At 41.7% G+C, this 27228-nt stretch overlaps 1 protein-coding gene across 3 annotated transcripts in view; it reads left to right on the forward strand.

The window, feature by feature from the left end:
- The window catches only part of rtn3 (reticulon 3), a 46316-nt gene that overhangs the window by 7729 nt on the left and 11359 nt on the right, over positions 1 to 27228 (forward strand). Inside the window, exons 2-3 of one of the 3 annotated variants that reach the window (XM_034164361.1) lie at positions 1254 to 1301; positions 14469 to 16994. The exons of 1 other annotated variant lie outside the window; for it this stretch is intronic. In XM_034164361.1, the coding sequence (XP_034020252.1) occupies positions 1254 to 1301; positions 14469 to 16994 (2574 nt within the window). The remainder of the gene's footprint in view (positions 1 to 1253; positions 1302 to 14468; positions 16995 to 27228) is intronic. One more of the 3 variants, XM_034164362.1, reaches the window with a different exon arrangement.

Here is a 27228-nt window from a genome sequence, read left to right on the forward strand (position 1 = left end):
CTTTATTTCCAAATGACATGGAAAGCTGACAGCTGTCAGTACCTTCACACATTACCTCCACTTAATGTATGATTACTGGGAAAAATATGCAGCTCATAACTTTGAATGTTCACGATAAACTGTTAGGAAAATCACTGCGCAGTTCTCAAAAATATGATTTAATAAAGACCCGAAGATGGGCGTCTTGCTGCTGCTTCTTCTTCTTTCAAGTTTATTGGTGGATTGCAAGCCAACATGGTGCATCACCGCCACCTACTGCGAAGGAGGTGTTCATGAACCAAGACTTCAAAAAATATGTTCGTGAACTGATTTGTTTGTAAAGAGAGCCGTTCGAAACCCGAGGTCCCACTGTATGCGTTATAGATTTTGACCTCGAGGTGTGGGGTCAGCTGTAGATCTCAAATATTCTACTGGATATTTGTGATTTGAGAAATTAACTATAGGCGGATGCAAGCATTTCCAGAATATACAACAGATCACAGCTTTATAGCAATTTATAAATGGTCATGGTACAAAAAAAAAAAAAAACTCCTGTTGCATCTCAAGCTTTGAGGATTCTCATGACTATGTAGATGGTTAGCAGTGAGAATGGGGTGGTCTCCGTTGCAAATTTTGCATACCATACCATATTGTGTACGTTTTTGGTACAGTAAAAAACCTGACAATCTGAAGACTATTGTGAGCAATTGGGAAAGATTTTAAAAAACAAAGCATTGTGATGTGATGAATCACGATCTACACAGTGTGAATAATTGGGTTGAATTGGTGCAGATTGGGAGTACTCTTGTGTAACAGTATATAGTAATGGGGACCTACGGTTCTCTGAACCTGCTCAATGAAAAGCGTGTCCCACTCTTCAACAGAAGACAGTTGTAGATGTCATCGGACATTTTGGCTTTTTGGTACCTGTCAAGTCAATTTCTAGTTTTCTGTCTCATGTAGGCATAAAGTTCTGACCTTTCATAAACTCTTGCAGGCATCCATGAAGAATGGGACATAATTCAGAAACCCCTTGGAACTTTTTTCACTAAAATTTTAAAATTTTTCAAGGTGCCATTAAAGGTGTTTGCGGTGAAGTTTTCATCAGAATCTGAAGTGGTCACCCAGACGCCGTGGAATGACTTTTCAGTCATACAGCATGGTGTAGAGTTGCTAAGGCTGAATAAGTTGTGAAATGTTTTACTGGGTGCGGTGGGTCAGCATGATGTTCTGCCTCTTGGATGATCATTCTTCTGTCCTTCTTATTTTTTCAGATTCCTTTCTTTCTTCTTCGCCTGTATCTCTCATTCAGTCTCCTCAAGGCAAGTGTATGGTTGTGTTTTGCTGCTCGTCTGCTCTCTCTTTGCTGGCCTGCTGCTGTTCCGCTCCCCCCTCCATCCCTCTTTCTAGTGCCCCTCTCCAGCACGTGACACTCAACATAGAAGTGCGGTGAACCTTTAACGAAGCCTCGACCCCTGCTTCTCATCTAAATATCTGCCAGCCGACATCTTCCCCCAGCACGACTTACCCTCGGGTTCATGCATGAATTCACTGCTGGCCAAGCAGCAGTGACATATTGCATTTGTAACTTTCTTTTTTCCGCCACCGTCCATATCTTGTGCTCAGGAAACAAATCCACTCGAACCTGCTGGTTGATTTTTCTTTATTTCCTCCTGATGGTTACAGATGATAACCGGCATATCAATCAGCACCTGTTCAGATGTCTTGCACATGCTGATTTTACCCATATGTACAGTGTCTCTAAAAACAAATCACCTCTCTGGACTTTTACATGTGTTTATTTTTAGTGACTTCAAAATAATTTATTTTTTTTAACATAAAAATGTTCACATAACCTTTAATTTCCACAGCATAATCTACATTAATTAAAATTGATAAAAAAAAACCTCATGCATTCCTTCATGGAGCTTCTCAGCTATGGACCCCCCAGGACCAAAGATTTGTGATCGACTCAAACTTGAATCTTTAAAAAAAATACTGTTTTTTAGTCGACTGGTGATGCAACAGACAAAAGTCGCTTTATACACCATCTCTGCTGTCACAGCCACAGATGTTTATACGGGCCCTGTTTTCCACCGGGCACAAAGCACCACATGGTGCAATGCAAGTGTTTTTGCTTGTTTCCACCAGACGTAGTTCCAGTTTTTACATCTACGATCTCTAAATCACAAGTGCACTTATGCTCATGTATTTGTTAGTCTAGAAAAGAGGTGTGTTCAGGGCATTTGCGCCATAGACTGGGGTTGGGCAGTGAGACGATTCAATTGTCCATCATGATGTGCAGACACAATCACGATGCCACAACCTACGCCTAATTCTGTTGTCCTTGGTGTAACATTTTCCTCAGAGATCAAATTGCACACAAACTGCACTCAACAAAAATATAAATGCAACACTTTTGGTTTTGCTCCCATTTTGTATGAGATGAACTCAAAGATCTAAAACTTTTTCCACATACACAATATCACCATTTCCCTCAAATATTGTTCGCAAACCAGTCTAAATCTGCGATAGTGAGCACTTCTCCTTTGCTGAGATAATCCATCCCACCTCACAGGTGTGCCATATCAAGATGCTGATTAGACACCATGATTAGTGCACAGGTGTGCCTTAGACTGCCCACAATAAAAGGCCACTCTGAAAGGTGCAGTTTTGTTTTATTGGGGGGGATACCAGTCAGTATCTGGTGTGACCACCATTTGCCTCATGTAGTGCAACACATCTCCTTTGCATCATCCGTGAAGCGAACACCTCTCCAGCGTGCCAAACGCCAGCGAATGTGAGAATTTGCCCACTCAAGTCGGATACAACGACGAACTGGAGTCAGGTTGACACCCCAATGAGGACGACGAGCATGCAGATGAGCTTCCCTGAGACGGTTTCTGACAGTTTGTGCAGAAATTCTTTGGTTATGCAAACTGATTGTTTCAGCAGCTGTCCGAGTGGCTGGTCTCAGACGATCTTGGAGGTGAACATGCTGGATGTGGAGGTCCTGGGCTGGTGTGGTTACACGTGGTCTGCGGTTGTGAGGCTGGTTGGATGTACTGCCAAATTCTCTGAAACGCCTTTGGAGACGGCTTATGGTAGAGAAATGAACATTCAATACAGGAGCAACAGCTCTGGTTGACATTCCTGCTGTCAGCATGCCAATTGTACGCTCCCTCAAATCTTGCGACATCTGTGGCATTGTGCTGTGTGATAAAACTGCACCTTTCAGAGTGGCCTTTTATTGTGGGCAGTCTAAGGCACACCTGTGCACTAATCATGGTGTCTAATCAGCATCTTGATATGGCACACCTGTGAGGTGGGATGGATTATCTCAGCAAAGGAGAAGTGCTCACTATCACAGATTTAGACTGGTTTGTGAACAATATTTGAGGGAAATTGTGATACTGTGTATGTGGAAAAAGTTTTAGATCTTTGAGTTCATCTCATACAAAATGGGAGCAAAACCAAAAGTGTTGCGTTTATATTTTTGTTGAGTATACTATGTACTTTTAAGTAGTGTCAGCCAGAGAGCGCACAAGTAAAGGATGGCAGTAGCTGTAGTGTACCATACACAGCAGTTGTAAAGCAAGATATCAAGAAGAGTTTGCCTACCTGGAGTTGTGCATACATGTGAGGGGGACACTTAAATACACCTTCTCCTGACTTGCCTTATGGCAGGTAGGCAACCTGTTCCAGAAAGAGCCATGAGGGTGCAGGTTTTCTTTGCAACCACTGACTCCACCAGGTGATTTCACTGATTAACTGATTCCATCTGCTCAAAGTGATATTAATCAGTAAAATCACCTGGTGGAGTCAGTGGTTGCAAAGAAAACCTGCACCCTCATGGCTCTTTCTGGAACAGGTTGCCTACCCCTGCCTTATGGTGTGCAGGATTCGGCTGCTCCGACGGCAGCCAGATGACAGGTTGTTGGGAAACATCAGCTGTGTATTACTCGGCTCAGAAGGGTAATAAATAAATGGCAGTTATTTATCATTTACCAGCCAACTTTGTGTTAAGCACTTTAAAACAACCACAGTGCACCAGAGTGCTGTACAGAAGAATAAATAAAAATAATTACAAAAGACATGTCACATAAAACTGTAAACAAAATACAACTAAAATAATAAAAATCCATAAAACATGAGTAAAAAAATAACCATACGACAAAAACAATAAAATTAAATAAATAAATGAAGTCAACATTTTAATAGGTGTCAAAGGCCAAGGAGAAAATTTAATTTATAGACACCCCCCCCCCCCAACAATTTCATCATACATCATTATAGTTAACTGCTGAAATGATGACTTTCCAATTGGGTAGACAGCGCCCAACGCTTCCGTCAACCAGCAAAAAAACATGGTCTAAAGTCCAGCGTGGAGTGTTCCTGGTATTTAGAGGGCGTCCTAGCCTAAAGGCCTCACATGGCAGATTCCCAACGCCTACACTTTGCACACATCTCATCTTCAGCCGCTTATCTGGAATCAGCTCTAGCAGGGGACCCCAGACATCCCTTTCCCATGCCACATTGACCACCTCTGATTGGGGGATCCTGAGGCATTCCCTGGCCAGTGTGGAGATACAGTCTCTCCATCTAGTCCTGGGTCTTACCCGGGGTCTCCTCCCAGATGGATGTACCTGGTACACCTCCCTAGGGAGGCCCCCAGAAGGCATCCTTACCAGATGCCTGAACCACCTCAGCTGGCTCCTTTCAACATAAAGGAGCAGCGGCTCTACTCCGAGCTCCCCGCGGATGACCAGACTTCACCTTATCTCTGCACACAGGGATGTGCAATATCACATCGTTGGACCATGACGTGAACACCAAAATTAACAACATAACTAATGCAAGGCAAAATTTTAATAACTGTGGCTGTCAAATATTTCAGCACTGCTTTTATTTTATCTTTACTGGGGCAGTTTGGATGGTGGCAGGTGGACGAACCGGAGATCTTGACTTTACACAGTGTGGGAAACAAAAGCGTAGGGTGTTGATGATGCATCATTAGGATTAGAGCGTGATTGATATATCAGTTGGTCGATTAATATAGACCAATATGGGTCTCGCACAAACGTAACAGTATTGGCGTTATTTTTTGCTAACGTGGAAGCTTTTATTTTTTCAAATAAACAATGCAGAAAAACTCTTTGGGTGTTGGAAATGGTGTCATTACATAGTTTGTCCAGGAGATGGTGGTCCAATAGCCTTGTTTAAAATACTGTTGAGCATGTGCTTGGTCCCCCATCACCCTGGGTCACATGGTCACATTAGCTGCAAGAGACGGAGGCAGAGTGAACAACTGCCGTTCATATTCAATCACAGTGGCCATTTTACAGTGGCAAAGGACATGTGGTCCCTATGCTAACAGCTAGGCGGGGCCAAACTAGACGAAGTTTCTTTTATGCAAATGCTGGCTGGCAGGACATGGTGACTGCCAATCCAAGTGAAGGCAGCAAGACATACTTTAGCTGGTTGTTGGTCATAGTTATGGTTAAATATTTTTAATAAACTTCACTCTGAAACTGTAAAACATCAAGTCTGTTACGTTTCTTTGTCATAAGGGTTTGATAATGAAATGAATTATACGTATACAGTATATCTGCAGATATGTTGGTATCATAACATTTTTACTGTAGAATTATTTTTTTCCTACTTTACTTATTTGGGCACCTTAAAACAGTAAAAATATATAAATGTCTGCGGAGGTGAGTGCTTTCTGTGGGCACTCCATCATGTCCAAACAAAGAGGCTTTGCACAAATTGGCTCATTCTACATTTTCCACTTTTTCTAATGTATTCTCAATCTGTACATGTGGGGGGATTCAAGGACAAACCGAAAGTGTATAGCAGCTAGAAGTCTGATCCGTTTAAACCTGTACCGCTTGCTAGCAAATATGATTTAGGTCGGCAGTATCCACTGCTACTTTAAGATAATCCCAAGATTGCCACTTTATTTTAGGAAAGCAGGGGCGTCGAAGTTCACATTGTTCGCGCGGAGCAGAATCCTAAAAATGGATGGGTTTGGTTCCCCCGAGGGGGTGGGCCTACCTTCCCCCAGCCCTAGTATCTAAAGGCCCGGCCCGAGTGTCAGGTGGCAGTGGAGGAGGAGTGGCACTGGAGAAACCATCCCACTGCCCAGTGGTCTGGGCCTGCTGTTGCCTGTGGCTGCTCACACGCCTCCACTCCACTATCCGCTTATGGCTTTGTAGGCTTTCTGCATGTTTCATATTTTTGCTGAAGCTTTTAAAAAGTAGGTTTTCTTTGGCTCAGCCACTTATCATTTTGAGGCTTTTTTTTTTGGTCAGTAGTTTGTACTTGTGTGAATAGTCAAAGCTGTCAGTTAAAGACTGTGTCTAAGTGCAGAGACACACGTAGTGACACATTCTCCATATATGTACTATATTCCCTTCAGAATACATCTACATGGAATTTGAAATCTCAGCTCTTCTTGACTTTTGTGGTTTATTATCACACATTCAGCATCAGTGTGTGGACAGTCTAGCAGGATTATCACTAAAGAAAATGGTTTACCATTAGTTTGTGAGTAGAAACAGGCAAAGCAATGCAGATGCTGCGTGGCTGTTGGACTGTTACAAAATCAGCGGATTATCCGCTTTCTTTCAGAGCCAGAATTGTAGCATTGTCGTAGGCAGGCTAGTGTTTTTTATTTCTTCTTCTTCTTAAACTGAGCTTGGGCTGTGCGATTAAACATCCTTTGCTGTTTGTTTTTTTTTTTTCCCCTGAGAGTATGAGATGTTTTGGTATTTGTTTACCAGAACAGCAGCAGAGGACAACAACACTGTTGGCAAGCTAGAAAGTCTATTCACGCGGCCCAGTTTGAACAAGGCGTTGTATTGTGGTGCCGAAGAGACGGCGGTTGTGTCCAAAACAAAGTGCACCAGACAGTCGCTGTCACATAATGTTAAAACGGTGTGATAATGACCCGATTAGTCGACGACCGTTTGAGAAGCCGAGTCACTTGACTCGGTCATGTGTTGTTAAAATGGTTGCGTGTCAGATGTGGCGGCGGCCACGTTGTGGTGGAAACACCACCACCTGACTATCAGGATGTGGGTGTGCGCTCCCCGAGAAGAAACTCGTACACATTTTAAAGCAGACTATAGTGACCTGGTGAACTTTGACATCAAAATTAAGACGACAGAGGAACTGTGGGCTCTGGCAAACTGTTTTGTGCTCCAGTAGTAATTTTAATCAGACGCGCGTTAGTTGTATAGACATTTGTGATGATGACAGTAAAAAGGTCACGCTCACAAAACATGGAAAATGAGGCAGAGGTTAACATACCTCACAAATGGACAGAATGGTGTTGTAGTTTTACTTTTTTGGGCTTTTGATTCAACCTTCTGAACAAAAAACCAAAAGAAACAGGTGGAGCACACTGTATTTACCAGACCACTGAGTCACACCTGAGAATTACCATATTATAACTCCCATTAGCCCAACAATCTCTCAGAGAGAGAGAGAGAGAGACGCACCAGAGTTCGGCTGTCTACAAAAAAAATTACCTATGTAATAGCTTTTATAGGTAATTTTTATTTTTGTAATAATATGTAAACATTTAAATATATCTAAGTAAACCTCTCTAATGATTTGCTTGACATTTTTAATATATGTAATAATAATCACAAACCTCATGAGGACCGGACAGAGACATGCAAAGGGCCGCATGTGGCCCCCGGGCTGCAGTTTGCCCAGGTCTGGTCTAGTGGTTATGGTGTTGGGCTTGAGACCAGAAGATCCTCGGTTCAAATCCCCGCCTGACTGGAAAATCACGAAGGGCCCTTGGGCAAGGTGTAGTGAGCGCCTTGTATGGCAGCCCTGACATCGGGGTGAATGTGAGGCATAATTGTAAAGCGCTTTGAGTGTCTGGTGCAGATGGAAAAGCGCGATATAAATGCAGTCCATTTACCACAGTATCACTTCATGCAAGAAGCAGCAAAATGGATTAAATTGCTGTATTATTCATTTATAAGGCACAAAATGTAAAGGAGCAGCACTAGCGAGCTAATTAATGTCACTTCAAGGGCACAACATATGACTAAACTACTTCTTTCAGCCATGAACAGGCCATTATATGTGAGGTGAACGTACCACACAATGAAATGTTTGAAAACCCGACGAATCATTTATATATTTACAAGAACGCTGCTTTAGCCATCAGAAACTAAGCTATTTATTTTTTGTTACAAGTGCAAACTCCTTTTTTTAAGCCACTGAACACATGATCATATGTGAGGGGAATGTATAACATAGTTTAAACACAAAACATTTTTTTGTGTACATTTATAAAATGAACTCGGGCTCTGTATTAATTTTCTTCTTGTTAAAAGCTGTCCTTGTAATTCAAAATAGGGTTTCTTCCAAATAGAGAGAAAAAGGTCCAGCTTCATTTAAAAGTGTGATCTTCCAGTAAAAGACGTTACAGTATTTCTTCAGAACAAAGGAGTTTTTTTCTATCATGATCTTATTCTGGTGGTTCTGAGCTCCTCTTCTTGAAGCAAAGCATCTTGGGACAGATTTACACCACACCATAACTTTGGGTGAGAATCAGGGCTCTCCCTCTCCCACTGGCTAAAGGCATGGACCGGTGGTCCCGCCTTGTGGGTGGCTTCTCTCTCTGGATGGCCTTCTTTCATGGATCTTCTCAGCTACGGACCTGCCAGGACCACGTTTTGTGATCAAATGACAGATTGTTTTATTTGGGTTTCTTTCTAGAGCTCAGTCAGCTGTTTTGGACTTTTCGTCTTCCTCGTTTAACTGTGGATTATCAAACTGACTTTTCAAGCACAGCACTGACCTCTTGTGGATTACTTTCTGTGTGGAACGTTTCCCAAAGTGACAGAGCGGTCTAACACAAATGTACGGTAAGTTCATTTTCAAATCAGCTCACAGCAGCATTTATCCGTTTCCTGTTCACATTGCTGTGGAAATGAACGTCTTTTCATTTGTGCCGTAACAAAGCGCGCACACACAGAGACGTGAACATTTGTCCATGTGCGCTGTACCGGCACACATGCACCACACATGAAGACATGAATGTTCGTTCCATAAGACATTTATTCATATATATTTGCTTGAAGCGATCATGACTGCTAATTATATTTTAACTGAGCAGACATGACGAAAAGCTCAAAATGGTAACACCATGACGATCTCTTGTTTAAAGAACGCTTTAAATGTGACCCGACTCACCTCATTTTTTAAAACGAAAAGGCAGTTTAATGGTGCGTCTCTCATTTACAGTGTGAAGAAAATACGTGGTCTTGGATTGTGATTTTATATATATATATATATATATATATATATATATATATCAATTCAATCAATCACTTTTTTTATATAGCGCCAAATCACAACAAACAGTTGCCCCAAGGCGCTTTATATTATAAGGCAAGGCCATACAATAATTATGTAAAACCCCAACGGTCAAAACGACCCCCTGTGATCAAGCACTTGGCTACAGTGGGAAGGAAAAACTCCCTTTTAACAGGAAGAAACCTCCAGCAGAACCAGGCTCAGGGAGGGGCAGTCTTCTGCTGGGACTGGTTGGGGCTGAGGGAGAGAACCAGGAAAAAGACATGCTGTGGAGGGGAGCAGAGATCAATCACTAATGATTAAATGCAGAGTGGTGCATACAGGGCAAAAAGAGAAAGAAACTGCATCATGGGAACCCCCCAGCAGTCTAAGTCTATAGCAGCATAACTAAGGGATGGTTCAGGGTCACCTGATCCAGCCCTAACTATAAGCTTTAGCAAAAAGGAAAGTTTTAAGCCTAATCTGTCGCAAGACATTTCAAACTAGTTAAAAAACCTGCGACTTATTGCTTCGGAAAATACGGTAAAATATGCCACAGAGAAGGCTGCAGTGGAGGGTTGAGAAAATGGGTCTAGAATTCACATGTATATTCTTAAATAGGGTGCTACTACTTCATGCAAGAAGAAGCAAAATTAATTTAATTGGAACATTTATTTATAATGCAAACACTGCTTTACCATTCAGAAGCTAACAAGCTCTCTAATGTTTGTGTACAGACTATGGTAGGCAAGGTATGTACAGTATACTTAAATGTTTGAAAACTCTGCATTGTTTATTTATAGTGCAAACACTAAAAGCGATCACAAGCTAACAAGCTAATGTTATTGTAGGGACAGAAAGAACTTGATTAAACTGCTTATTTTATCCAGTGAACAGATGATCAGGTGAGGTAAACGTGCACTATAATTAAATGTTTGAAACTGCATTAATTATTTATAGTGCAAATACTAATAGTGATCACAAGCTGATGAGCTAATGTTATTGTGGGGACAGAAAGACTTGATTAAACTGCTTATTTTAACCACTGAACGTATAGTAATAGGTGAGGTAAATGTGAACTATAATGTTTAAAAACGGCATGTTATTTATTTATAATGCAACTACTGCTTTAGTGATCTGAAACTGATGAGCTAATTAGTGTTGTTATACGAGACACAATATGCCAGCGAACTGCTTCTTGTCACCTCATACATGAGGTAAATGTGCCATGTAACATTTGAAAATGTTTTGTAAATGATAATAGCCTTGGCTAATGAAAGATAATGGAACTTGGCTTGCTGACCTCCTATTGATGTTCTTGCTGAGTCCAAACAAGTGTTGTGCTAAGTATTATGAAAGTTGTATTCTTTTTAAACCAGAGCATGGACTTTCAGTTTGAGAGCTTGAATTCTTAAATGTATTCTTTCTGTAAAACAACCTAGTTCTCTCATTCAGCCATTGCTCTTGTTTTACAGCATTTGCCATTCAGCTTAATGGTGCCTTACCGCTATTTTTAGTTCTGAAGTGTGGATCGCAGTACGTCGATCAGTATGCAGGAGCAGCTTGTCACGTGTGTAGATGGTGCCATCTTGTGCCCATAGATGATGTTTTTATGTCCCTTCGTAATATAAGGCACAGGCCCTCCCAAAGGCATTTAAAATACGCACAAAACAAAAACCTACCTATCATTTGGAAAATACGGAATATGATCATTCTGCACAATATTTGGGGGAAAAATTATTATTATTTTCCCATCACTTGAAAAGCTCTGTTTGGAAAGAATGACTCATTAAATCAAATTTTTAATCATAATACACATCTAGTGAGTAGTAAAGTCTTAAATTCCACTACGTTCACTCTGAGTGCCGCATACATTCCCACTGAATGACAAAGCGACGCCAACAAAAGAACCCATATATATATATATATATATATATACACACACACACACACCAATGTCCTTTAACCTGAAAAACTCACAAGTCCTGTGCTGGCAGTTTTTGGGTATGGCCGTTACCGGTGCATCAGTGTGTCTGCAACCAAACTGAAAACAAGTGAATGAACTCGCCTCCCAGAGCCAGTTTGGAAACTAAAAAGTCTGTAAGTTTGGAAACAGCCATTATTAAACAACATTATTCATTTAAGGAATGAGTGTATAGAAGGTAATAGACACATGGGGCTTTTTGGGTCTGATTTAAAAAAAAAAAAAAAAAAATTACTAATACTGTGTTTTTCCTAATCCTTCTCTCACATTACCACAGTGCTGGCACCAAGACGTGGTGGCATCCCAGTGGGCCCACTGTGTCCTAGCTTAGTTCCACCACAAACTCAAAAATGCATTCAAAAGGCTGAAAGTCTCTTATGTCATATCGGTATTGATGACTGTACAGGTGCTGGTCATATCGTTAGAATATCATGAAAAAGTGGATTTATTTCAGTAATTCCATTCAAAAAGTGAATTCCACACAGACTGATATATTTCAGGTGTTTTAATTTTGATAATTAGAACTGACAACTAATGAAAACCCCAAATTTAGTATCTCAGAAAATGAGAATCTTGTAAAAAGGTTGAATATTGAAGACACCTGGTGTCAGACTCTAATCAGCTGATTAACTCCAAACACCTGCAAAGGTCTTTAACTGGTCTCTCAGTCGTGTGGGCTCCACAATCATGGTGCAGACTGCTGACTGGACGTCTTGTCTGGACTAAAGACAAAAAGGACTGGACTGCTGCTGAGTGCTCCAAAGTTATGTTCTCTGATCATTTCCTTTGGAACTCAAGGTACCAGAGTCTGGAGGAAGAGAAGAGAGGCACAGAATCCACGTTGCTTGAGGTCCAGTGTAAAGTTTCCACAGTCAGTGATGGTTTGGGTGACATGTCATCTGCTGGTGTTGGTCCACTATGTTTTCAACGTGGTCGTCTACCAGGAAGTTGTAGAGCACTTCATGCTTCCTGGTTCACCAGCAGCCTGGGCTCTCATACCACCTGGTCAGTGCCACAGACTGATTGACTCTGTGCCACGCCGCATCGCTGCAGGAATTTAGGCAATAGGAGCCCCGACTACGTACTGAGTGCTGGACATGTTCATACTGTTCATGTTCATACTTTTCAGTTGGCCAACATTTCTAAAAATCCTTTTTTTTTTAATCTTAAGTAATATTCTAATTTTCTGAGAAACTGAATTTGGGCTTTTCATTAGTTGTCAGTTATAATCATCAAAATTAAAATAAACTCTTGAAATATATCAGTCTGTGTGTAATGAATGAATATAATATACACGTGTCACTTTTTGAATGGAATCAAGATCCAAGGTGGAGTTGAGCCTATCTTGGTTTATGTTGGTTGAGTTATGGAGGTTCTAGAAGGAATATTTTGCACCATGTGTCATATTTAGTTATCAGTTTCCATGGTAACGTACTAAATGTCATAGAATCTGGTGGACGTCAACCTTGTTTGACCTTTACTTTGGTGATCAAACATTCTATTAGCTCAACCAATCTGCATCACTTTTTACCAAAATTGGGTCAGCTTTAACCTTTGACCCCTGTACTGCCTGAAATTGACCTTTGTCACCATTTTTGTTGTTTTTACTCCAAAACATTCAGTCATGGATAGCCCAAACTATAGCTTTTTGGAATCCCTATGATCAGACAAATAATATGGAATACTTTTCAGTGTGATTGGAATATTTTAAAAATGTTGACCCCCTACCTGGCTCCAGCTACCGCTCTGGGATGGCCGTCATATATTTTTGTGTAAGTCATGGGACACTGATGCTGTACTCTAAATGTCGTTTGGACACCTTAAATGGTCCAGATGAGGTCCGAATTGGCTTTGGGCTCATGGTCGAACAACCTGTGAATGTTAAGGATGTTCTTTAGATGCTAAACGCTGTGGTGGTTCATGTTATGAACCACCACAGCGAGTGCTGGAAGCCAACTGCCAAGGGAGACAACTGGTCCCCAATGCTTGAAAGTAACCACCTTGCTGGTAGCTGGTGCAACCAGGTGAAATGTGGGCGTGTCCATGACCTTGTCCAGCCACTGGGGTCCTCAACACTGAAGCACCTGCGTGATGCACCATGCACAGAGAAACCCGTCACATGGCCAAAATGTGACGTTCGGTGTCCACACCTACGTAGTTTATTACATTAAGTAACGGTTACTTACTACTTCTGCATGAATAATCACAACAGTAGTCCTGACATGTAATTGAAGATTAGGTGTAGAAAAGTAACATACAGTGTTGCAAATAATCTATCAGTCAAACCACATGAATCGAGTAAGTGAGTGAGATCGGGACATTTGGATTGATGTTGGTTTCTTTGTATTTTAGAACAAATTAACAAAGAATATTTACAGTATTTTAGATGTCGTGTGGAATTATGACTGCAGTATTTAACATGCGGTATCTCACAAATTAACTTTTTTATTATTATTCTAAATTAATGTGCCATTAGGACTTGGTATATTTACCTCCAAATAGGCAGGTCTCCACTTCATGGCTGCCCAAACCCATTTTCTGTAGAGTCCTACTAATATATCAGTTGACTAACAATATAAACTGATATAGGTATCAGTGTTATTTTTGCCAATATGAAAGCTTACTTTACCAAATAAACAATGCAGAAAAATATATTGGCTGTTTGGAAGTTGTCATTAAGTAGTTTGTCCAGCAGAGAGAGCTCTGATGGTATTGTTTACAATGCTGACAAGCATGGCTGGGACCCCACCACCCCCTTGGCCACATTGGCTATAAGAGATAAACAAAGCAACCAACTGGCATTCATTTTCAGTCAGAATGGTCATTTTACAGTGACAAGAGACATGTAGTTGCTATGCTGCCAGCTAGGCAAGGACAAAAGAAACACAGAGATGTGACACCGTGACTGCCAATCCAAATGAAGGCATATGAGCATGACGACGTAATAGATGGTTCTGGTTCTGCTTAAGTTTGTGTAGCAGTAAGAGCTTTCTGTAAGATGTTAAGATCCCATCCATTATACATATTTTACCTTTCCATGCAGTGCATGTGTGCTTTGGCTGCAGCATTAAGGCCTCTCTAGATAATCTTTACGTCGTGCATGAGAGTTGAGTGTTGGTGATATATGTGCTCTCCCTTCCTTTTTCCTCTTCGCTGTCATTTTTCCTGCATGCTGATACAGACAAAAGGGTGGTCCTTGGCTTGGACCACCCCTCTGAAGGTATTGCCACTTCTCTACGCTTTCCTTCTCAATCCGGCTCTTTCTCACCTGGTCGTTATGGAAGTGAAGCGGGGCTTCCAGAGGGACAACCAGATTCACCGATTAAGATGTCTCCAGTATCTGAACGGATAAAAGCTCTGGAAGCACTTGCTGCTAAGGAGAAGGTGACCAATTTTAGAAGCGATGGAGGGTTCTCCCACTTCAGAGACCGTCGTTCTGAAAAGTCTCCCACTGAAAAGGTTCCCCAAACCTTCCAAAAGAAAGGAGCTTCGGCTGAGCAAGAGTCACCAGAGTCCCCCTTTGAAGTACTTGGAGATTTTAAACAACTGAATGAAATGGAAGAAACAGAAGAGTGGATGAAGGCTCATGTACCACCAGTGCCAAACCTCAAGGCAGATTTAGGTAAAGGTGTTCCACCTTCTGAAGATGTTTCTTCAAAGGAGGTGAAGGAGGCTGAAATAGTTGTACCTGCTGCGCCAGTGTGCTTTGTTGGCATCCCTGATCCTTTCATGGATTCTGTTGAAGTTGCAAATGTAAAAGAGTTGAGTAATCCACTGCAGCAGCCAAGTGTAGATGAAGAGTCTGAGTTTGACCTTAGGTTCTTACCAACCGCCTATATGTGGGATCATCAGGAAAAAACAGGTGCCAAGACCGCTTCGGTCCATGAGTCTATATTACCAGCTACACCGGCACCTCCTGTGGAATTGGGTTCCGAATCACCTCCATGCTCACCACCACCATTTGATACCAATGCAAAACCAAGTGATTTGGACATGAAGGAGACAACTTGGCCTGAAGACCTGGAGCCACCAGAGGTGACTGAAGTGGACAGCTCGGGCGATTCAGATGATACGGTTATTGAAGATGGTATTCCAAGTTCTGTTGACCCTCCAGCTTTTGCCCCAACAGATTCAATTTATGCCACTATGACCAATGCTCCCAGTGTCTCCAATGATGAGAAGAAAACCCCACCGGCAAAGTCAGAGAGGAAGTTAATGCAGGTTCCAACAATCAATGTCATTGAAACTGATGAACCAAATTACAGTGATGATGAGATGGAGCTTCAGGCAGAAGATGATGATTATGAGGTTGTAAACAACCAGGACAAAGAGTCTTCGAAAACACCTCAACCAGAGCCAGACAACATGACAACACAGCCACCAAAGAGCCACCCCTTAGAAACTGAGTTCATGGAAGGCTACTCTCCTCCATCCTCACCCGTGGGCTCAGATGTTGAATATTCTCCCAAACGCAAACTACCGAAAGCAGATCCTGAAGCAGAGGAAGAAGTTTTGTTGAAAAATGATGACCTGTCCAATACCGGGGCACCAGAAGATGACTCAAGAGCTAATTTATCTCAAGAACAGCCAAAGGAAACACAGGTCACTTCCAGTCGATCGAGGGATGAATCCCCTCCTTTCACTGTCACAAATGAAGATGTGCTGTTCCCAGACAACGGTGATGAGTGGTCGGATGAAGTCCGCGATATCACAGGTCTGCCTTGCAAGACTGATCTTGGGTCTAAGGATACGGCCCCCGACACCCAAACTAACGTGGATGAAAACCTCTACATGGCTGATAAAGAGGCTCATTTTGAGACCGTTTCTCTTTGTAAATCCCCCTTCTTGCAAGATGATGTATATGATAGACAATCATTTGATTACGATTATGATGAGGATACTTCCCCTAACTTGGATGGTGACGAAGGCAAAGAGCTAAGCGGGGCCCAGGAGGGGATTCTTCCTGATTCATCTCAGATCAGTTTTAGTTCCAAAAACATTGCACATGATGAAACTCAAAATCTGGATGATGAGAAAACCTTTGAGCTATCTTCAAGAGAATATCCACAAGACCCATATTCCTCATTCCAGGGTGAGCTATTAAACAGCACTGAAGAGCCCATTCTCAGTAAGACAAGAAATGACACTGAGAACAGCGAACCTCCCACAGAACAGAAAGCCGTCCCAGATATCGAGCAGGATGGCAAAACAGGTCACAGTGTACCTGAAGCAACAGACAACCCAGAAACCATCGAGCCTGACGTCTCCGAGTCTAGGCCAATTGACAGCTTTGTGGAGTTCATGCAGGAGTGCCTGAAATCCAGACTAGTTGATGATCCTGATAATGTTGCCTCCAAAGAAGTTTTCAAAACTGAATCGCCTCCCCCTCAGTCCCCTCCCACCACCGTGATGGATCTGGAGCAAGAACAGCTTACGATCAGTGCTCTCAAAGAGCTGGGCAGCAGCGAGGAGGAGGATGAGGGTTTGGTTCTCCACCCAGAGGTTTCTGGCCAGGATGACTTTGGGCCAGATACTGCGTCTGCAAACCATTCCTCCCATGCTCCAGTTCCTAACCCTTCATCTCTCCAAACCGGTCTTGCTTTCGACAGCATGTGCTCCAAAGAAGTTGACGCAATCAATGACTGGGTGGCTGAAGTGTATCGTCTTGCCGAGCATGTCTTGACGGCTGTACTAACCCACGTATCAGGTAACGCCTCCTCCTTCTGGGCAGTAGGCCCGCTAACCTCATGCAAACACCTCAACATTGGACCTTGTACCTTCCTTCTGCTCTTAAAGGTTTGCCTGTTTTTGGAATGTTCTTGCATGTGGAAGCGGTGATTGCTGCAAAAAATAAAATGCGCACATAACTCGTGATTACAGTGTGTTGGACAGTATTGCGAACCCACATTTACAATTGTGAATGCCAAGTGTTGGTACAAGGTGTGTTTTAGTCACATCCTCATTCATTTTTGTCGGTGTGCAAGTTCTGTTACTGTTCATCGCGAGGAAAGAGAAAATTAGCATGATTGGATTATTTGGACCAAAGTCCATAGGTCTAATGCCATCATGATGTGTGCACAGTGAACCGTCTGATAAAACTGAAAAACTGTTGGATTCCTTTTTCTGAAATTTGGTACAGACTATCCTTGGGGGACTGGTCATGGTAAGTTAGATGATTTTTTTTTTTTTTATGTATTTTACTAATTTACTTGCTTTATAGAGGACATAGCTGTTGGCTGCACCTCCTGTGGGACGTTTAACATTTTATAAACTTAAGAATGTTACCATCAAACGATCCTTTGGCATAATCCAGATCACTGAGCTTTGTGGATTAGAAGTGCTTGGTAAAAATTATGGCACAGAAAGCAGTCAGACAGCGTCATGAAAAATGTTTTAAAACTGTTTTTATGTTTTCCTTCTTTCCCACTCGTAGAAAGTCCAGTAAAGGTGTTATTTTTTTGTTGCCGGTGTCGCAGACCAAACAGTCCCCCTTAAAAATTGGTCCCCTTTTGCATACTGTGCATGCGTCGGCAGCAAATCACCGATTACCACCTCATTTCTGCTTCAAACTGCCTCCAGTCATCATCTGTCTCAGCGACAGACATCTGAAGTGATCAAAGGGATTAATGTGATTATTAACCATCAGATGATAAAGTAAAAGCTCTTAAATCTTTCTAAAGTCAGTTTTAAGCAGAAATGAGGCGATAATCTGATTGCTGCTGACACTCAGTATGTAAAAGGGGACTGATTTTTTTGGGGGGGGCATTCGGTCTGCAACACGGGTATGACGTCCCAGCTACATGTTAAGCTTAAATTAAAATACAGTGCAGACGGTTTGTGTCTTTGAAAACTGAGCAGCGACATGAATAAAGGGGCAGCAGAATTTCTGCTCTCCAGGTAATCCGTACATGGCCAAGGTCGCTAAATTGCTCGAGCTTTGGTTTGATCGTCCCACACCTAAAAACTGGTGTTGTTGTTTTGTCAGAGTTGTGGTATCAACGTCTTGGTACCAAAGTATTGTTTTTTGTCGCATCCTAGACATGTCTATGGGATATTACATCAACAAAACAGAGTTGTTTTTTCAGTTGATTTGGTGCATCAAAGTAAACCACAGCCTCATCTCTTCATCCTCATTGGGTGCTGTATTTATTTGGGGAGTTCCAAAATGAGCATTTTTTGTTTTTGAGTTATTGTCTGCACACACTGACTGGGATGCACTAACATCCAATTTTGGTGGCATAGGTAAAATCCATAACAGAAAAATGAGTGTGATTGAGGCGCTTTTGATTGAGATATAATGCAAAATGTACACCAAGCTTTTCAATATTCAAAATTCAAATGTCCACAAAATCCACAATCCGGATCAAACTTTGTCAGGTGATAGTGTCAGTCTGCTCCTCACTTTCAAATATGAGAGTGATTGGAGCACGTTTGATTAAGATATCATGTAAAACATACATACATTAAATGGGGTTTTCTATGTTAAATTGAAATAACCACAAAATCTGGATCAGATCCGGATCAAACTTTGTCAGTCGATAAAGGATACCATGTGAAAGACCTTTGATCTTTTTTGACAGTTATGAATTTTTGAAAATTCATTCAATGTTAAAGATAGGGATTTCTCCTGACTTTGACTTTTGACCCATGACCTTGAAAATAGAATCAGTTCTTGCCCATCAGGATATGAATCATCAGTAAAATTTCATAGCGTTATATGAAAAATTGTGGGCTGTTAACAGTCAGGCTAACAAACGGGTGAAAACAGAACCTCCTCCGGTTTCTTTGGCGGCACTAATAACTGTGTGCCTAATGCTGGACAAGCAGCTGAACAGGGTTCAGCTCTGTCTTGGGAATTACAGGCTCTGGATTTTCTGAGTCATGAGACCATGTCCTCACACTCTGGTACGCACCGACACTGTGCTAACACCTTTGCTCTTTCTCTATAGCAGTTAAGAAGTTATACCAGCTTTTTCAAACAGCTCGACACAGCAAGGAGCGCCAGAAAAAAGCAAAAAGCTGTCCCTGGTGACGCGTTTTAGTCCGATTCTGGACTTTACAGCTGCAGACTGCAGTTGTTCCACAGACCGTAACATGTCTGCATGTGGTCAAACGATCCTGGCCTGGTTGGACAGCATGACCCTGTCCTGATCTCTGTCCTTTAGGCGTTCAGCAGTGGTCCGCTCCAACCAACGGGGCAGAGGGTTAAATATGGCACCCCGGTGTTGACTTTTAGGAACCCTGTAAGTGACACAGTACAGTCAATCCCCCAAGTGTCACCATTCTGACTCCGTGCAGCTTTCCACTGCACCTCATACCCGCTCAGTCTGTGCGCTGATGTAGGTTAGCTAACATAGTTAAGTCAACATCGTAAGGTTTTGTGTTTCAAAAAGGGGAAAAAAGTTCTGTTGAATTACCGTATTTTCTGTAAAATAAGTAAGGTTTTTTATTTTTTAAGTCCAGTCTGAAGGTGATTCTGAAGAAGCTGTGTGAAATTCAGCATCATCATTTTGAGCCTTATTTAGACGACAATGAGAGAGACGAAACCAAATCATCAGACACAACAGGGTTATTCCCTAAGTCTGACTACAGTGACGGTATTGGCAGAGTTCAGAACACAGAATGGTGATAATAAAATAAATAAATAATGCAGGTAACACTTGCATTCAGGAGTTTACAGTTTGGTGTTCCTGCCTTCATTTTTCCCGTCTTACTCTTTTTGCACTGTGCCGTAGAGCAGGAATTGCCCGTGTGTGTGCCAGAGAGTTGCAACAATTTATCAGTTATTAATCACCAACTGTGTTGATAATCAACAAATCATTTAGTCCTTTAAAAAAATGTTTTAACCTCAGATTTCACCTCCTTAAGTGTGAATGTTTTCCACTTTCTTTCCTTCTCTCCAGCCGTAAATTTAATATCTTTGTGTTGTGGATAAAATGAGGAAGTTGAGGATTGATTTTGGGAAATGCAAAACATTTTACAATTTGCTGAGTTTATGATCAAGCAACTAATTTATTAATCTCAGGGTTCTCACCAGTGCAGTTGAGCATATGGGGCCCTGACGCTGTGATTTAACCACCATAGGGGCTTTTCTGGGGTTTTTTTTAAATGACATGTCGTACATTCTTTAACGTCCCAGTTAGCAGGAAATAGTGTTTCAAAGGTTGATAATTTTCTAAATTTTCTCCGGGGGATGGCCCTGGACCCTTCTACAATACTCACGCCTGCAGTGCTAGTTGCATGGCTATGCCCCGCTAAGTTCCCCCCTATGCTGTGAAGAAATCCTGGTGAGAACCCTGAATCCCTCACTTGGGGGGGTAGCAGGAAGGAGAGGAACAGTAGTAGGCAGCAAGCCAGCAGCATGCAGTGTTTCTGGTATTTATATTTACAAAAAGGCCACGCTCCATGCACCCAAATTCCATTCTCCAGGCTATGAGGAAAATGTCCTGAGAATGCACAGATGAAGGACGGCAGTGAGTCTTTATTTGTATATGAGAATGGCGGCGATGCCGTTTATCTGTGGTGCACCTGATGGGTTTAATGTGAGTTGTTTAATGCGTGTGCTGTGTAGTCATAAAATAGTCACACTCTGCTGATTGCAGATTCATAATCTTATATTTTATCTTAATAACTAGATAATAAACACTGCAAGATATTTTCTCTGGTGTTCCTGCTAGCCCCGCCCATCAGTGAGCCTCCTCCTCACTATTCCGCGTGTGCACACCGGCTGGTATTCAGACGGTAATCCTGACACATGCTCGTATTTCTGCACGTGTTGCTCGCCTTAAATAAGAGTTGGCACACAGGTGGAGGCTTCGTGCACGCTCAGCACTGCTGAGTGGAACTCGCCTCCTGCAGGCTTTTGCATGTTTTTATTGTTCCACACGTGCAGCTTGGGCTCCCTGTAGGAAGCGCCCGCAGCCTGGAATGTGTAAGAACAGCAGCAGCTGAAGGACAAAAAAAAAAATGTTGGTTTGTTGAATTGTGATGTCATAAAAGAATAAGCACAGTAACGTAGTATTTCCTGTTGTGTTGGGGGAAGAGGGCTCTGTGTCACTGAATCCCCCCGGTAATGAGCCTTGGTGCTATTTCGGTGCTTCTCTGCAGTGCTGTCCTACAGAACATCCAGGAAGTATTCAGAGCGCTCCACTTTTTACACATTTTATATCACAGCCTTATTCCAAAATGGATGAATTCATCTTTTTTCTCAAAATTCTACACACAATACCCCATAATGGTGATGTGATTTGTTTTGTTTTAGATTTCTGCATATTTATTAAAAAAAAAAAAAACTAAGAAATCACGTGTACATAAGTATTCACAGCCTTTGCCATGAAGCTCAACATTGAGCTCAGGTGCCTCCTGTTTACACTGATCATCCTTGAGATGTTTCTACAGCTTAATTGGAGTCCACCTGGGGTCAATTCTGTTGATTGGACATGATTTGGAAAGACACACACCTGTCTACATATAAGGTCCCACAGTCGACAGTCAGAGCACAAACCAAGCATGAAGTCAAAGGAATTGTCTGTAGACCTCTGAGACAGGATTGTCTGGAGACACAAATCTGGGGAAGGAGACAGAACATTTCTGCTGCTTTGAAGGTCCCAAATGAGCACAGTGGCCTCCATCATCTGTAAATGGAAGAAGTTCAGATCCACCAGGACTCTTCCTAGAGCTGGCCCCCCATCTAAACTGAGTGATCGCGAGAGAAGGACCTTAAGGCCGTGTCACACCTTGACAATTTAGCCTGCGTGTGCTGACCGTATTAAAAACTCTGGCACACGTTGTCATACATCTAATGCAGCTGTCACACCTTGACGATTATCCAACGTCTGCCAACAGTCCAACCAGTGGTTATCATCCAGGTCTGATCATCCGCTGATCAGGTCATCACAGTCCTGAAACACTGTGATGATTTAAACTTTTGAAGCGCTAGTCGATCGTGATCTGAATGAAGTGCTGTGTGATCTCTATGTGGTGATCACCGACAGCCACGGTGCTTTAAATGTTTAAACAGTGCATAAATCAGGCGTGATCACCCTGATCAATCGATCAATCAATCAGTCAATCAATTTTTTTTATATAGCGCCAAATCACAACAAACAGTTGCCCCAAGGTGCTTTATATTATAAGGCAAGGCCATACAATAATTATGTAAAACCCCAACGGTCAAAACGACCCCCTGTGAGCAAGCACTTGGCTACAGTGGGAAGGAAAAACTTCCTTTTAACAGGAAGAAACCTCCAGCAGAACCAGGCTCAGGGAGGGGCAGTCTTCTGCTGGGACTGGTTGGGGCTGAGGGAGAGAACCAGGAAAAAGACATGCTGTGGAGGGGAGCAGAGATCGATCACTAATGATTAAATGCAGAGTGGTGCATACAGAGCAAAAAGAGAAAGAAACAGTGCATCATGGGAACCCCCCAGCAGTCTAAGTCTATAGCAGCATAACTAAGGGATGGTTCAGGGTCACCTGATCCAGCCCTAACTATAAGCTTTAGCAAAAAGGAAAGTTTTAAGCCTAATCTTAAAAGTAGAGAGGGTGTCTGTCTCCCTGATCTGAATTGGGAGCTGGTTCCACAGGAGAGGAGCCTGAAAGCTGAAGGCTCTGCCTCCCATTCTACTCTTACAAACCCTAGGAACTACAAGTAAGCTTGCAGTCTGAGAGCGAAGCGCTCTATTGGGGTGATATGGTACTACGAGGTCCCTAAGATAAGATGGGACCTGATTATTCAAAACCTTATAAGTAAGAAGAAAAATTTTAAATTCTATTCTAGAATTAACAGGAAGCCAATGAAGAGAGGCCAATATGGGTGAGATATGCTCTCTCCTTCTAGTCCCCGTCAGTACTCTAGCTGCAGCATTTTGAATTAACTGAAGGCTTTTTAGGGAGCCTTTAGGACAACCTGATAATAATGAATTACAATAGTCCAGCCTAGAGGAAATAAATGCATGAATTACTTTTTCAGCATCACTCTGAGACAAGACCTTTCTGATTTTAGAGATATTGCGTAAATGCAAAAAAGCAGTCCTACATATTTGTTTAATATGCGCTTTGAATGACATATCCTGATCAAAAATGACTCCAAGATTTCTCACAGTATTACTAGAGGTCAGGGTAATGCCATCCAGAGTAAGGATCTGGTTAGACACCATGTTTCTAAGATTTGTGGGGCCAAGTACAATAACTTCAGTTTTATCTGAGTTTAAAAGCAGGAAATTAGAGGTCATCCATGTCTTTATGTCTGTAAGACAATCCTGCAGTTTAGCTAATTGGTGTGTGTCCTCTGGCTTCATGGATAGATAAAGCTGGGTATCATCTGCGTAACAATGAAAATTTAAGCAATACCGTCTAATAATACTACCTAAGGGAAGCATGTATAAAGTGAATAAAATTGGTTCTAGCACAGAACCTTGTGGAACTCCATAATTAACTTTAGTCTGTGAAGAAGATTCCCCATTTACATGAACAAATTGTAATCTATTAGACAAATATGATTCAAACCACCGCAGCGCAGTGCCTTTAATACCTATGGCATGCTCTAATCTCTGTAATAAAATTTTATGGTCAACAGTATCAAAAGCAGCACTGAGGTCTAACAGAACAAGCACAGAGATGAGTCCACTGTCCGAGGCCATAAGAAGATAATTTGTAACCTTCACTAATGCTGTTTCTGTACTGTGATGAATTCTAAACCTGACTGAAACTCTTCAAATAGACCATTCCTCTGCAGATGATCAGTTAGCTGTTTTACAACTACCCTTTCAAGAATTTTTGAGAGAAAAGGAAGGTTGGAGATTGGCCTATAATTAGCTAAGATAGCTGGGTCAAGTGATGGCTTTTTAAGTAATGATTTAATTACTGCCACCTTAAAAGCCTGTGGTACATAGCCAACTAACAAAGATAGATTGATCATATTTAAGATCGAAGCATTAAATAATGGTAGGGCTTCCTTGAGCAGCCTGGTAGGAATGGGGTCTAATAAACATGTTGATGGTTTGGATGAAGTAACTAATGAAAATAACTCAGACAGAACAATCGGAGAGAAAGAGTCTAACCAAATAACGGCATCACTGAAAGCAGCCAAAGATAACGATACGTCTTTGGGATGGTTATGAGTAATTTTTTCTCTAATAGTTAAAATTTTGTTAGCAAAGAAAGTCATGAAGTCATTACTAGTTAAAGTTAATGGAATACTCAGCTCAATAGAGCTCTGACTCTTTGTCAGCCTGGCTACAGTGCCGAAAAGAAACCTGGGGTTGTTCTTATTTTCTTCAATTAGTGATGAGTAGAAAGATGTCCTAGCTTTACGGAGGGCTTTTTTATAGAGCAACAGACTCTTTTTCCAGGCTAAGTGAAGATCTTCTAAATTAGTGAGACGCCATTTCCTCTCCAACTTACGGGTTATCTGCTTTAAGCTACGAGTTTGTGAGTTATACCACGGAGTCAGGCACTTCTGATTTAAAGCTCTTTTTCAGAGGAGCTACAGCATCCAAAGTAGTCTTCAATGAGGATGTAAAACTATTGACGAGATACTCTCTCACTTACAGAGTTTAGGTAGCTACTCTGCACTGTGTTGGTATATGGCATTAGAGAACATAAAGAGGGAATCATATCCTTAAACCTAGTTACAGCGCTTTCTGAAAGACTTCTAGTGTAATGAAACTTATTCCCCACTGCTGGGTAGTCCATCAGAGTAAATGTAAATGTTATTAAGAAATGATCAGACAGAAGGGAGTTTTCAGGGAATACTGTTAAGTCTTCAATTTCCATACCATAAGTCAGAACAAGATCTAAGATATGATTAAAGTGGTGGGTGGACTCATTTACTTTTTGAGCAAAGCCAATTGAGTCTAATAATAGATTAAATGCAGTGTTGAGGCTGTCATTCTCAGCATCTGTGTGGATGTTAAAATTGCCCACTATAATTATCTTATCTGAGCTAAGCACTAAGTCAATTCAATCAATCAATTTTTTTTTTATATAGCGCCAAATCACAACAAACAGTTGCCCCAAGGCGCTTTATATTGTAAGGCAAGGCCATACAATAATGATGTAAAACCCCAACGGTCAAAACGACCCCCTGTGAGCAAGCACTTGGCTACAGTGGGAAGGAAAAACTCCCTTTTAACAGGAAGAAACCTCCAGCAGAACCAGGCTCAGGGAGGGGCAGTCTTCTGCTGGGACTGGTTGGGGCTGAGGGAGAGAACCAGGAAAAAGATATGCTGTGGAGGGGAGCAGAGATCGATCACTAATGATTAAATGCAGAGTGGTGCATACAGAGCAAAAAGAGAAAGAAACAGTGCATCATGGGAACCCCCCAGCAGTCTACGTCTATAGCAGCATAACTAAGGGATGGTTCAGGGTCACCTGATCCAGCCCTAACTATAAGCTTTAGCAAAAAGGAAAGTTTTAAGCCTAATCTTAAAAGTAGAGAGGGTGTCTGTCTCCCTGATCTGAATTGGGAGCTGGTTCCACAGGAGAGGAGCCTGAAAGCTGAAGGCTCTGCCTCCCATTCTACTCTTACAAACCCTAGGAACTACAAGTAAGCCTGCAGTCTGAGAGCGAAGCGCTCTATTGGGGTGATATGGTACTACGAGGTCCCTAAGATAAGATGGGACCTGATTATTCAAAACCTTATAAGTAAGAAGAAGAATTTTAAATTCTATTCTAGAATTAACAGGAAGCCAATGAAGAGAGGCCAATATGGGTGAGATATGCTCTCTCCTTCTAGTCCCCGTCAGCACTCTAGCTGCAGCATTTTGAATTAACTGAAGGCTTTTTAGGGAACTTTTAGGACAACCTGATAATAATGAATTACAATAGTCCAGCCTAGAGGAAATAAATGCATGAATTAGTTTTTCAGCATCACTCTGAGACAAGACCGTTCTGATTTTAGAGATATTGCGTAAATGCAAAAAAGCAGTCCTACATATTTGTTTAATATGCGCTTTGAATGACATATCCTGATCAAAAATGACTCCAAGATTTCTCACAGTATTACTAGAGGTCAGGGTAATGCCATCCAGAGTAAGGATCTGGTTAGACACCATGTTTCTAAGATTTGTGGGGCCAAGTACAATAACTTCAGTTTTATCTGAGTTTAAAAGCAGGAAATTAGAGGTCATCCATGTCTTTATGTCTGTAAGACAATCCTGCAGTTTAGCTAATTGGTGTGTGTCCTCTGGCTTCATGGATAGATAAAACTGGGTATCATCTGCGTAACAATGAAAATTTAAGCAATACCGTCTAATAATACTGCCTAAGGGAAGCATATATAAAGTGAATAAAATTGGTCCTAGCACAGAACCTTGTGGAACTCCATAATTAACTTTAGTCTGTGAAGAAGATTCCCCATTTACATGACAAATTAATCTATTAGACAAATATGATTCAAACCACCGCAGCGCAGTGCCTTTAATACCTATGGCATGCTCTAATCTCTGTAATAAAATTTTATGGTCAACAGTCAGACAAGTCAGACAAAAGGTCTGAAAATTCACAGAGAATCGATCGGGTCATCTGACAGCGATGGCACTTTAAACATTTAAATCATCACAGCGCTTCTGTGTGTTCAAAGCGTGTAACTGGCATGAGAAATGCACCTGCAGCAGAAAAACCACAGAGGGACTTGCTTTAATATACTGCATTTCCAGCCACGAATTAAAGTATTTTTCAACGTCATTTTCAAAAATCGTGAGCTTTACGTGGATTCATGTCCATCTGTGATGGTGAATTGGACTGAAATGAACAGGTCAGATTTACAGTGTGTGAATGAAACAGTCGATCTGCATGAGGACGCAGATTTCAGCCAATCAGTGACCAGCATTAATGGACAGCTTTAGACGTATGAGTAAATTACAAGAAACGTGTGCCAGCAATCACATAACTAACCTACAACTTATGTCCAGCATGTGCGGGACGTGTGAGTTACATGCTGG

This window comes from Thalassophryne amazonica, chromosome 23 (genome assembly GCF_902500255.1).
Source record: "Thalassophryne amazonica chromosome 23, fThaAma1.1, whole genome shotgun sequence".
Lineage (NCBI taxonomy): Eukaryota > Metazoa > Chordata > Actinopteri > Batrachoidiformes > Batrachoididae > Thalassophryne > Thalassophryne amazonica.